The 12,713-nt window shown below is 46.0% G+C and overlaps 1 protein-coding gene across 5 annotated transcripts in view; it reads right to left on the minus strand.

Moving 5' to 3' along the window:
• TRAPPC12 (trafficking protein particle complex subunit 12) overlaps positions 1 to 12,713 on the minus strand; it is an 84,031-nt gene that overhangs the window by 60,353 nt on the left and 10,965 nt on the right. For all 5 annotated transcript variants that reach the window (XM_072771242.1, XM_072771239.1, XM_072771240.1 and 2 more), the window contains exons 2-3: positions 11,500 to 12,705; positions 2,912 to 3,028 (exon numbers count right to left, since the gene is read on the minus strand). In XM_072771242.1, the coding sequence (XP_072627343.1) occupies positions 2,912 to 3,028; positions 11,500 to 12,699 (1,317 nt within the window). In that variant the 5' untranslated portion in view covers positions 12,700 to 12,705. The remainder of the gene's footprint in view (positions 1 to 2,911; positions 3,029 to 11,499; positions 12,706 to 12,713) is intronic.

Consider the following 12,713-nt stretch of genomic DNA (forward strand, 5'->3'; position numbering starts at 1 on the left):
ATGAAAATCTCATAATTACTGTAGATGACATGTAGAACTCTGATAATAAAGTTATTTTGGTATGAGAAAAAGATCTAAACTTAAACATTACTTTTCTTACATTAGGAAATAAGTATAACTCTATTTGAAAAAATGAACACAGGCATACGATGACTTCCAAAAGATGAGAAAAACAGTCCAATAAAAGTCACTCAAGTAACTAATGCTATGTACATAACTTTTCCCCATCTACAACTCAAAAGGAATCATTAACTCTATATATGATACCATTAAAGTGATTAAAACATCCTCCTCTACAGGCTATGACATTCATTTCCCTGTAAATTACAATCTTAGAATGCTCTGACATTATTTGGGAAAATACATTTCAAGACTCTTTCCTAATCTTAAAGAGGACAGGAATTATTTTAGGACATAATTAAAACACCAGGGCATGTATTTACAACTTTTTTTATAAATACATTTTCCACCTTAAATAGGTCTCCATGTTGGGCTCTAATAAAATCTCTCCTGGTGATATGTATTTTCAATATGAAAAAAAGCCCCAAGCCCCTTTCTATATTTATTAACACTATGAACAATTAAAGAAGGTAAAAGGATCGCCTGTGGGAACAATTCAGTTACCATGAATGTATGTGGCTCTGTGTACTTTTTAACTGGTCATTATAGGGGTGCCTGGCTGGCTCAGCTGGGAGAGCGTGAGACCCTTGATGTTAGAGTCCTGAGATCGAGTCCCATGTATGGAGTAGAATTTACTTCAGAAAAATAAAAATTAAAAAAATAAAAATCGACTGGTCACTACAAAGTGACCACCCCCCCCCCCCCCCCCCCGCGCAGCCTAGCCTAATGATGATGGATCACAGCAGCTGCTTCAAGGCAATGACAATTACCCTCCCGACAGTGCAAGAGTCTATTATGTGATGAGTTTCCATGCTGTGTAGCCACGGAAATGTGCACTTGTTAAGACCTATCCCTTCATTAACAAATGATTAAGTATACAAATATTTAAAAACTAGTTGTTTCCTGTCCCTTTTAGAAATAGACTATCTCGGGCAGACCCGGTGGCACAGCGGTTTGGTGCCGCCTGCAGCCCAGGGTATGATCCTGGAGACCCGGGATCGAGTCCCATATCGGGCTCCCTGTGTGGAGCCTGCTTCTCCCTCTGCCTGTGTCTCTGCCTCTCTCTCTCTGTCTCTATGAATAAATAAATAAAAATTCTTTAAAAAAAAAAAAAAAGAAAAGAAATAGACTATCTCCAGGCGCCTGGCTGGCTCAATAAGCAGCACATGCAACTCTTGATCTCAGGTTGTGAGTTCGAGACCCACACTGGTGTGGACATGACTTAAAAAAAATAAAGTTTTAAAAACAAACAGGCACTGAGTGGGGCACTTGCTGGGATGAGCACTGGGTGTTATGCTATATGTTGGCAAATTGAACTCCAATAAAAAATAAAAACAAACAAACAGCCAGGCTATCTCTATCTCTTTCCTTCCCAAAGCTCCTTAGTTATAGCAATAATTCCAGGATCACTTCAGTAAAAGAAACCCAATGAAACATTTGATTCACATTTACTAAAAAAATTAACCTTTAATTGCTTTTAAAAAAAATCTTATTTATTTTAGAAAGAGAGAATGCATGGGGTGCAGCAGAGGGAGAAGGAGAAGCAGACTCTCTGCTGAGTAGGGATTCTGATATGGGGTTCAATCTCAGGACCCTGGGATCATGACCTCAGCCAAAATCAAGAGTTGGACGCTCAACTGGCTGAGGCACCCAGGCACCCCTAAACATTAGTTGCTTTATGTGTAAAATATCTGCTAACCACCTAAACAAGTGATTCTTAGTTACTTTTCTGAGGACACATACTTCTGTAAATAGGATAAAAGGTACCAAGGAGGGGTAGCCTGGGTGGCTCAGGGGTTTAGCGCTGACTTCGGCCCAGGGTGTGATCCTGGGGACCTGGGATCGAGTCCTGAGTTGGGCTCCCTGCGTGGAGCCTGCTTCTCCCTCTGTGTCTCTGCCTCTCTCTCTCTCCTCTCTCTCCTCTCTGTGTTTCTTATGAATAAATAAATAAAATCTTTAAAAAAAAAAAAAAAAGGTACCAAGGAAAATGCAATTGTGGGGGTGTACAGTTTCCAGGGGTTCAAAGACCACCAGAAACATCTACCCATTCGTGTTAACATGCCTGCAGTTCAGAGTTTCCTATTAATATTTTATGCCTTTTAATATTTTCCTATCAGTATTTGAGAATGCATCTCTACCTAGATAGTCACATTTACTCTTGAATGTAGAAGTGCAGAACAAAGACTTCTGTATGCATTTTTGGTGTACCCACCCACTCAATAATAAACCTTTTATACCAAGTGGAGAAAACAGAGTATTAAAAAAAAAAAAAAAAAACATAAAAAATTACTTATCTTTAGTTATTGCATTTGATGGAGCATCTTTAATCAAAGTATATTCTGCTTCAAGAAACTTGATCATTTAAAATAATGGATATTTGGGACATCTGGGTGGCTCAGTGGTTAAATGTCTGCCTTCAGCTCAGGATGTGATCCCGGAGTTTCAGGATCGAGTCTCACATCGAGCTCCCTTCAGGGAGCCTGCTTCTCCCTCTGCCTGTGTCTCTGCCTCTCTCTCTGTGTCTCTCATGAATAAATAAATAAAATCTTTAAAAAATACATAAACAAAAATAAAATAAAATAATGGGTTTTAAACTAATTGACCTTAAATTCAAAGTATGTTAATATGCTTTTCTGCTGCACAGCATTGGTATCTAATTCAACAAAATTTTATTTACATGCAAGGGCTTTAGAAAATACATTCAAAGTAATTAACTGTAAGGAAAATACTATGAAAAAAGGCAGCACTTATAAAAAAAAACAATATTGAAATCAAACACTTCATTACTTACGATGAGCTGTTTCAACCCAACAAAAGTCTGCTCTACGGACTCGGCATTTAAGACCTGTCTCTTTGCCGCGGCTCTCTCACCCAGGAAGCGAAGCATCAGGTCTTTAACTGCATCCCCCTTGAAGGAATGTAAGAAAAATACGTCAAGACAATAAAATGTTAATTAAACTCAGCAAACCAGAACCTGTAACTAAATGAAATTTTTTTCTCCATTGGTATACGGAGGTTAAAATGTGGTTACAGTATAGTAAAACTTCAATTGCCCAGATGCTCCAACATCACAACCTTTAATAAAATGTGTATTTTAGAATTGCTCTTTCTTCTTTCAGAGAAGGGGTGGATTACCACCACTTGGACCAGGCTTATATGAGAGACACAGCAAGCTGGGGAGGGGTTGGGGTGGGGTGGGGAGCTCTGGGTGGCCCCTGGCTCTGAGGCCACCAGTATGCTACTCCTTGCCCATGGTCGGGGCGGGGGGGTGCTGTGGTGGGGAGAGAAGCAGTGTCCACCCCCGCAGGTCCTCGGCCAGGCTGTGGGTACACACGGGCCTCCTGCTCCACAGTCTGACTCCCCAGGTTAGATGCCCTGCAGTCTGCAGTCGGGGCCATAGAGACAGCAGGGCAGGCCCCACAGTGCAGAAGGGAAGGCCGCTGGAGAGGCTGTGGATGAGGAGGCCCCCGCATGGCTGCCAAGAACAAGGATGGGGCAGCTGTGGTGGGACCGGATGAAGGTTCGCAGAGGGTCAGCACAGAGCCACCCTACGATCTTGCACTTCTACCTCTGAGAACTTAACGCAAGGGAATAACAACATTTACTTGAAAAGATGTCTGCACCCCCGTGTTCACAGTCAGGACGTGGAGACCGGCTAAGTGTCCATGCACGGGTGAACGGATAAAGGAGGACTAGCCTACACACACAGTGCTATATTATTCAGCCATGAGAAAAGAAGGAATAAATAAACAAATAATAAAAAAAAGAGAGAGAGAAAAGAATGAAATCTGGTCATTGGTTTCAATGTGGATGGATCCTGAGGGCGTTATGCTAAATGAAGTAAGCCAGACAAAGACAAATCCTGTAGGATCTCACTTCTAGATGGAATCTTAAAAAAGCAAAACCCAAAAAGCCAAACAAGCTCACAGGCGCAGAGAATACACTGGTGGCAGCCAGAGGCAGGGGTGGGAAGTGGTGGTGGCCCAAACGGGAAAGGTGGTCAAAAGATGCAACCTTTCACTTATCAAGTAAATCAGTCCTGGGGATTAATGTACAGCAGTGCAACCATAATAATACTGAGGTGCATATCTGGAACTTGCTAAAAGAGTATATCCTAAAAGTTATTGTCAGGAGAAAAGTAATTCTGTAACTATGTAAGGTGAGGGATGTTAACTACGTGGTGACTATTTTGCAATGTATTCAACTACACACTTGAAATTGGTATATGATGTGTTAATTATGCCTAGATAAAAAAAAAAAAAAGTGGAACAGAACATAAAGGGATGATGGAAGGGTGAGGGCAGAGGGCAAGGTGCCAGGAGAGGCTGGATTACCGATGGCTGCAATGGCCAGGGAGAAATCCAACCTGGGGGGGTGGGGGGGGGGTGGGCGGTGCTGGTGAATGAAAAACCTCTCCATCCCCGTGAGCAAAGGGTCTGCTTTCAGCTGCAGGCCAGTGAGTGCTAATCCTGCAGGAGCCACTGAACACATACACAGCCAGAGAGGACAGACAGAAAATAAGTGTGGGTGTGTTCCCTGCACATTTCACAACACCCCAGGTCCCTTCCTATTGTTTCCTACCCTTGGCATACACATAGGCAAAGCTAATCTTTTGTTATCGTCCAGAGTGGGGACACTTAAAAAGCACCACCAGGTGGACGGTGCATGCAGGAGAGGCTGAAAAGTACTGTGGGGGGCTGCGGCTTCCCTTCCACTGATAAAGGGGGAGCAGTGGCCTTGGCGGGGGGGGGGGGGGGGTTCCAGGTCACCAGTCTGGTTCTGGCTAAGAGGTTGAGCCACACCTCTCACTTACAGGGCAGCGAAAACTGAGAAACAGCAGCTTTATGATGTTTTTGCTTTCAGAGTGAGGTGAAGTGCTTCAAATGCTGGAGCCACAGAAGGGCTAACTGGTCTAGGGGGGACAATTAAAGGGCAGAATAAAAAGAGCTCAGCCATATGGCTCCATAAAGCTTTGCAGGAATGCAACTCCTACCAGACAAAGGGCTTTATCTGAGTGGGAGGAGCTGCGAACAGGGAAAGGGCAAAATCACATCTCGATGCAGCAGAGGGAGGACCAATTTAACTTCTCCATCCTTGCAACATTCTGTTAATTAGACGACTCTGCAAAAATCTTTTGCCCTTAAAATTCTCTGTTGGTTAACAATTTCGTTAGCATGGAAGTTCCTGATACATGAGCGTGTGCATGACTAAGAAACATCTCACCTATGAAAGCCCAGGGATGTGATAAAATGTGTCACTAAGCTGGAGGTGATTACGGCACAGGGGCCATGGCACCTACCTGCCCATCCTCTGATGGCCACTGGAGAGAGGAGATCAAACATCCCCCCCCCATGACAGCATTTTTCTGAGAGGTATGCTGCTGCACCTGGGATGGCACCCGCCTGGAACCCTTGGGCCCTTCAAATCAGCAAACTCTTAGGTGAGGGACCAGCGCATCCAAAGCCAGAGCAGGAAATGTGGGGAGATGGCAGGGGAATGAGCCAGGACTCGGGCAGGCAATGGGGAGGATGTCTGCCTCTCACCCGTCAGACGTGTTTATGCAAGAGCAAGTGGCTGATCTCAGCTCACAGATGGCTGTGGGCTGCCACCCCCCTGCAGTGTGGGGACAGTTCCGCAGTCCCTTCTTGATTTTAATGGACAAAGACAAAACGGAAACCAGAGCAGCTGATTCATAGCATATAAGCTTTACTGTCTGGGAAACCGGAAGACACAATGGTTGTGGGGCAGTGGTGCTGAAGAGACGGCAGCCCCTGCGCCTGACCCAGCACACAAGGCGCTTTCTGCTCTCTGCCACGGCTCCTACGGAGAAGCTCCAGTGTTTGCTCTCTCCCAGGGTAAGCAAAACCACCCGAACAAACACATCAAATAAACAAAAACAAAGCAAAACCCCCGTCTGGTGGAATGTAAAATGGTGCCATTTGGAAGATAGTCTGGACAGTCCTTAAAATGTGAACCCCAGGGGCGCCTGGGTGATTCAGTCGGTTAAGTGTCCGACTCTTGGTTTTGGCTCAGGTCATGATCTCAGGGTCCTGGGATGGAGCCTTGCATCAGGCTCTGCGCTCATCGGGGAGTCTGCCTGAGATTCTCTCCCTCAGCCCCTCCCCTGCTCCTGCACATGTGCACACATGCTCTCTCTCTTAAATAAATTAATCTTTGTAAAAAAAGTGACCCCCAGAGTTGCTATGTAACCCAGGAGTTCCACTCTGAGGTATGTACCCAAGAGAAGTGGAAACTTGACCACTCAAAAACTTGTTCGTGAATATTCATAAGCAGCATCATTCACAACAGCCAAAAAGTAGAAATAAATCAAATGTCCATCAAGGGATAAATGGTAAGTAAAATGTGAAAGTCATAAACAGGAGTATTATTTGACAATAACAAGTAACGATGTACTGATGCATGCTACGAAATGGATGACTCCTGAGAACTTTATCCTAAGTAACAGAGGCCAGACATGCAAGACCACACGTTGCATGACTGCATTTGCAGTTAATGCCTAGAATAGGAGACTCCACAGACAGAGATTAGTGCTTGCCTGGAGCTGTGGGAGGGGGAGATGGGAAGTGAGTCTGAAGGGGTTGGGGCTTCTTTTGGGGAGATAAAAACATTCTAAGATTTGACTATGGTGATGGTTACACAATTCTGTCAAAATGCTAAAAACCAGTGAATTGTAGGTTGAATGTGTGAACTGTATGGCATGTGAATTATATTTCCATGAAGCTGTAAAAACAAAACCAAATCTAACCCTCTTTTCTTGTGAGGCCCAAACAAATCAGAATTTGAGAGAATGCTTCAACAGGGAAAAAACAGTGTGAGGCCGCCACAAAATGGCCTGGGCTGGCCTCCCCCCGACTTCCCTGGCTCACTCCCATGGTTTAATTCAGTTCAGCAAAAGGAGCTCAGGAACCCTTTGCAAGGGTGGTGAACAAAAGTAGCGGCGGTGACTTCTGCTTCTGTCTGTTACAGAGTGACTGAGACTGGACTGTCCTAGTGTGAGAAAAGGGATGAAGCGATTGTGTTCAGACACAGAAGAGGGCTGGGGTCTGAGATAAGGGGACAGAGGACTTGAACTCTTGAACTCAAAGGCACATTTGGAGCACAGTGTGAAGAGTCCCAAGCAGAGCGTGGCAAGCTTGCTGAGGTGAGGAGACAGAGTTGGGAATCTTAAAAGAAACCAGTGGAAAACATGTACAATGGGCACAGAAAAGCAAAAATAAAGATTTTTATAAACTTCACATCCAAAACATGATGGAAGGGCATTTTTAACACGATGAATGGAAAAAAAACAAACCTTGAATTTTACACTGTAAACATATTGCATATCCAGAAAAAAATAACCTTTAAAAGTGAAGATGAAATAAATGCTTTTTGCAGACTAATTAAAACTGAGAAAATCTGTAGCTGGTAGCCCTGCAGGAACAGGTAGGCCTTTGGCTTCCTGGAGGTTCCTGACACAGGACCTGCAATGGCCCAGGAAAATGGTCACATGGATTGTTTGGGTTTCCCTGAGGAGATTCCTATGAGATCCAAATTGCGGGAAGGAGAAGGCAAGAAGTGGGGAAGAGAATGAGAAAGGGAGGTGGGAGGATCCAGTCTCCACGTCCATGCGCCAGTTTCTAGTCCCACAGCACAGGCTGGAGTATTCTGATGCCCGCCATGGGCATCTCCTTCCCCTTCACCGCCCAGTTACCTTTACCACTGAAATTCTGCTGCTTCTATTTTATTTATTGCCTTTTTCTTCTCTCTCTTAAGTGAACAAGCATCATACAAATGTTTGTCTACTTCCATTCTGAGAATTTCTAAACTACCATTTCCCCACAAACTTTCCATTTACTTTTTTGAGAACAGAGATCATGTGCAGCTGTAATAAGCTGCAAACGCTGTGTCCTCCTTCTGATGCCACTCGAGTACAGAGGTGTTACACGTTCACCTTTAGGCTTCTACCTTAGCTTCGACTGCCACAGATGTCATCTCATAAAGAAACAAATTAAAATCTTTTCAAGTTTTATCCCTCAGGAAGGTAATTTTTAATTAGGCAATTTGGAAAAAAAAATCAAATGTAAGTGTTTTAGAAAGCTGATTATGAACAATTCTGCAGTAATAACAGCGGCAAAGGAGGAGCTTATTAAAAGGCAAATCCAAGATGGTTTTAAACACTTGGTGTGCACAGAAAGTTAATCGAGAAACCAACCTTATATCTTCGGGCAAACAAACACAGCATGTCCGTTCAAGGTTAACCATATATTTTCTTTTCTGTCTTGGGAATGAAAGGGTCTTTGAAGGATAATATACTAAGGAAGAGACACAGGTGTGGGAGAGCCAGAGGTATTCTGGGAACTATAATCCGTTCAAATTTCAATTTGCCATGAGGTTCCCAAAAACAATTACTGGGAACTGCAGGAGGTATGGAAAACATCTCCAAGGACAGAAAAGGAAAAGAAAAGAAGGAACGCTGTGCCCTGGACGGCTCCCTGAACTCTACCCTTGACCCTGGAGGGCTCCCTGCACTTTGTCCTGGCTCTGGAGGGCTCCCAGTACTCAGCCCTGGTCCTGGAGGGCTCCCTGCACTCTGCCCTGGCCCTGGAGGGCTCCCCATACTCAGCCCTGGTCCTGGAGGGCTCCCTGCACTCTGTCCTGGCCCTGGAGGGCTCCCTGCACTCTGCTCTGGCCCTGGAGGGCTCCTTGCACTCTGCCCTGGCTCTGGAGGGCTCCCCGTGCTCTCCTCAGGTCCTGGTGGCCTCTCCACGCCGTGCCCAGATGGCAGAAGCTCCGTAACCCTTGCTGACTGGTGTAGGGTCCTGACTTCCTCACGGGTAGACACGTGGAACTGTGGAGGTAAGCTTGGCAGCAAGGGAGGACCTATGACAGGGGCTCTGTATTTGATTCACTCCAGGGGAAACCGGTCCCGACCTCCAGGGCTTGTGTTTCCTGATCCAAGAATGACTGCCATTTGGGCCAGCACGATTTTTCTGGTCCGACAATAACCAGCCTGCAGGCTATTTAGCATTCTTGGCCTCATCCATGTGCTCACCCCAGACCTCTTGGCAATTGGAGCGAAGCACCTCTACATGTTTCCCAATGTACCCCAGAACCCCTAGGTGAAGTCATTTCCATGGAAACCTTCAATTTTCCCCTGAATTACAATCAGTAGGAGAAGCAAACTGCAAACAACAGATAGTTTGGAAAGGAAGGGCCAAAAGGCCAGTCCCACTGAGGTTCCAGGAACTTAGCAGCAGAGCACAAAGTCCCCCACAAGGGGAAGGGGGAGGAGGAGGGAAGAAACCTGAAGCAGAAGAGCAAACGCCCCCACCCCAGGTATAGTGGATCCAGACAGGGCCTGGGAATGGTGGGGGAGGAATCTGTGAGTATACAGATCAAATCCTGCACGTCCAAGTATCCCCCAAACTCAGAGTCTATAACTGGAATTCTTTAACAAGATCCTGCAAAAGTAAGCTTATGTTCAGTACATTCCTCTTAAGAGAATGGAGAAGTAAGCTCCGCACAATGCCTGGTGAACAGTACCCGCACAGTAAATGTGCGTTTGGTACCTCAATACTCGGTCAAGACTGCCATCCAAAGCCTACAGGGTCCAATTTCTAGATCCCTAGAAGAGAGCTAACGGCTGCACATCTCTGGCGTGGCCCTTCTCCCAGGGTTCACAAGTCCACCAATGCCACACCATGCATCCCACGCCCTGGGCTTCCTGACCAGCCACATGTGTGCAGGGCCGGCCATGTGCTTACCAGAGAGGGCTGCTGGAGACAGTTCCAGGAGGGCAGACGTGCGCAGGCCCCAAGGCCAGCAGCCGGGCTGGAGCGGGCCCACGCACACACACTGAGCCGTGTGACAACTAATGATCCTACCTGTGGCCGACATCGGACGAACTCATTTTATAGGTACGTGTTACACATACTTATATACGTTCTTACTGTACTGTGTGCCAGATGCCATCTCGTATCCAGTTTTTCAAATTTAACAGTATGAACCTCATTAAAAATTCTGCTCTATCATTATTTTTAAAGATTTATTATTATTTTTAAAAAGATTTTATTTATTTGAGAGAAAGAGAGAGTGCACATGCAAGACAGTGCATGAGCAGGGGAGGAGGAAGAGGAGGGGTAGAGGGAGGAGGAGAAACAGACTCCTCCCTGAGCAGGGTGCCCGATGCCAATGCCAGGCTCAATCCCAGGACCCTGAGATCCCGATTGTAGCCAAAGGCAGACACTTAACTGACTGAGCCACCCAGGTGCCGTTGTATCATTATTGCTAATATCTATGTAAATATTTCATCCTAAAGAGGAGTCAAATGTATTCAAACAGCCTCCTGACAATGGGCTTTTGGGTTATTTTAGATGCTTTGCAATAATAAACCACACTCTGACAGGCATCCCAAAAGCTGGGTATTTGTATACCAGTGACATTATTTCCTTATAAAAAAAATTCCTGGGCAGCCCGGGTGGCTCAGTGGTTTAGTGTTGCCTTTAGCCCCAGGCGTGATCCTGGAAACCCTGGATCGAGTCCCGCTTTGGGCTCCCTGCATGGAGCCTGCTTCTCCCTCTGCCTGTGTCTCTGCCTCTCTCTCTCTCCTCTCTGTGTATTCTCATGAATAAATAAATAAACTCTTAAAAAAAAAATTCCTAAGACTGGGATTTCTGGATCAAATAATATGCACATTTGGATGTTGATTTAAAAATTTTACTTAAAAAAGTTTGTACTGATTTATGGTCCCATCAGGGCTGCCTGAGGCAGGCTATTTTCCCAAGCTTTAGCAAGCGAGAAATAATCATGAATGAAATGCCTAATTAGATAATGGAAAATGGAGATAATCGTACCATCTCTGATTGCGAGACTAAACTTTTCTATGTTATTTATTATACAGAACACTGAAATATTTCTGTGATTCGTTACTTTGTGGGGCCATCCATATTTTTCTTAATGAGTCTATAAAAACTCTTTCTACATTGGGGATATAATATGCTAAACAAATACACTCCCCAGATTTAAAAAAAAAGGTAATCTTTTGTTGAAGGTTAAATGTCACAAACAACCTAACCATGAGAAGCTCGCAGCTACATCAAAGAAGTATGATGTAACTATCTACCTGGCTGACAGTTACTTCTAAGACTGATTAGTGCCTTAAATCATCACATCAGGGAAATCAACAGAGTTCCAAATTAACCAGTGACGTAACACAGAGTTCAAAATGAGAAATTTTCAGTCCTTGAAAGGTATTTATGTGACATACATATGAGGGAGGGGGGTGGGAGTGAGGGAAAAGAGAAAGAGACGGAGAGGAACTCGAAGAGGCCCCTGAGGCATCCTGCCGCAAGCGCCCCTCTACAGATGTCCTGCACCTACCTGGATGTTGTCAAACTTGAGGCCTGGCATGGTGAGGCTCTCCTTGTCTACAAACACCGTGCTGTACTGCTGGGTTGCTAATGAAATCAGGACGTCCCTGGTCCCCTCCCCAGGGAGCCAGGCATCGCTTCTGCGGTCCATCTCGCTCATGCTCAGGGCTGTGGCAAAGGGGTCCTCGCTCCCTGCAAACACAGCCTGGATCTGTGAAAACGGTTTTGGAGACTGAGGAATTTCTAGGGAAGCTGTGCAAATACTGGATTCTGATTTTTCGATCCCCGGGGAGTGAGAAGGCTCGGCAACACTTGGGGATCTCTCACCCACCGGGGTCGAGAGTGAAGACAGTTTTTCTGGAACTGAAGAACCGGCATTGGGGTTACTGACGGAGATGAAAGTAGAAGTTGTGAATGAATCGAAAAAGTCTGAGGCCAACGAATTAGTGTTGGTCGGATCGCCAAAAAATTTACTTAGGCTGGGGCTTGGCTGGACTGCCTGGGGAGGGGTTTTGGCCACCGTGTCACTGGCACCACTGAAGCTCGGGGACTTCACCATCTGGGACTCGAAGCCGTCCCGCAGGAGCAGAGGTGGCTGGGAGCGGGCAGGAAGCGAGTGGCTGAAAATAGTGCACACTGGGACGGGCTCCTCGGCGGGAGGGGACTGCCTCGCAGGGGGTGCGCACCCTGGTCCCTCTGGGTGGCTGCTCTCATCCCTTGGGCCCAGGTCCTCTGCACCCTCCTCTCCCAAGGCGGGCACACTTTTGACTTCTTTGTGCTCAGAGTCGGGGGTCGTGTCAGAGATGTCTTTAGACACCCCCTCCCCGTCACTCGCACTGTTGTTGCTCAGGGTGTCCACTGCTCCTTCATCCACAAGGCTTTCCAGTCTGGGACCTGAGTTGCCTTCTGCAGGCTCCACTACATCCTGCAAGCAGCCGAGGTCACCTGTGTCGTCTTCGCTATTGTTAGGGGAGTCAGAGATGAGGACGCTCTCCATCATGTGCTCATTAAGCTTATCCACAAAGTTGTTAGAATCTTCCGATATAGTTTCATTCTCTTCAGACCCGAACTCGTCTCCACCGAGGTCAATGGTTTCCTCATGATAAAGCAGCTGCTCCGGTTCTTCCTGCAGAGTGGTGCTCCCAGCTTGCTCCTGGGCCGGATGCGAGTCCTCAGTCCCGCTCTGCTCGGTGCCATTAGCGTTCTCCATGGTCCCCTGCAGCA

This window comes from Canis lupus, chromosome 12 (assembly GCF_048164855.1).
Source record: "Canis lupus baileyi chromosome 12, mCanLup2.hap1, whole genome shotgun sequence".
In the NCBI taxonomy this organism is placed as follows: Eukaryota; Metazoa; Chordata; class Mammalia; order Carnivora; family Canidae; genus Canis; species Canis lupus.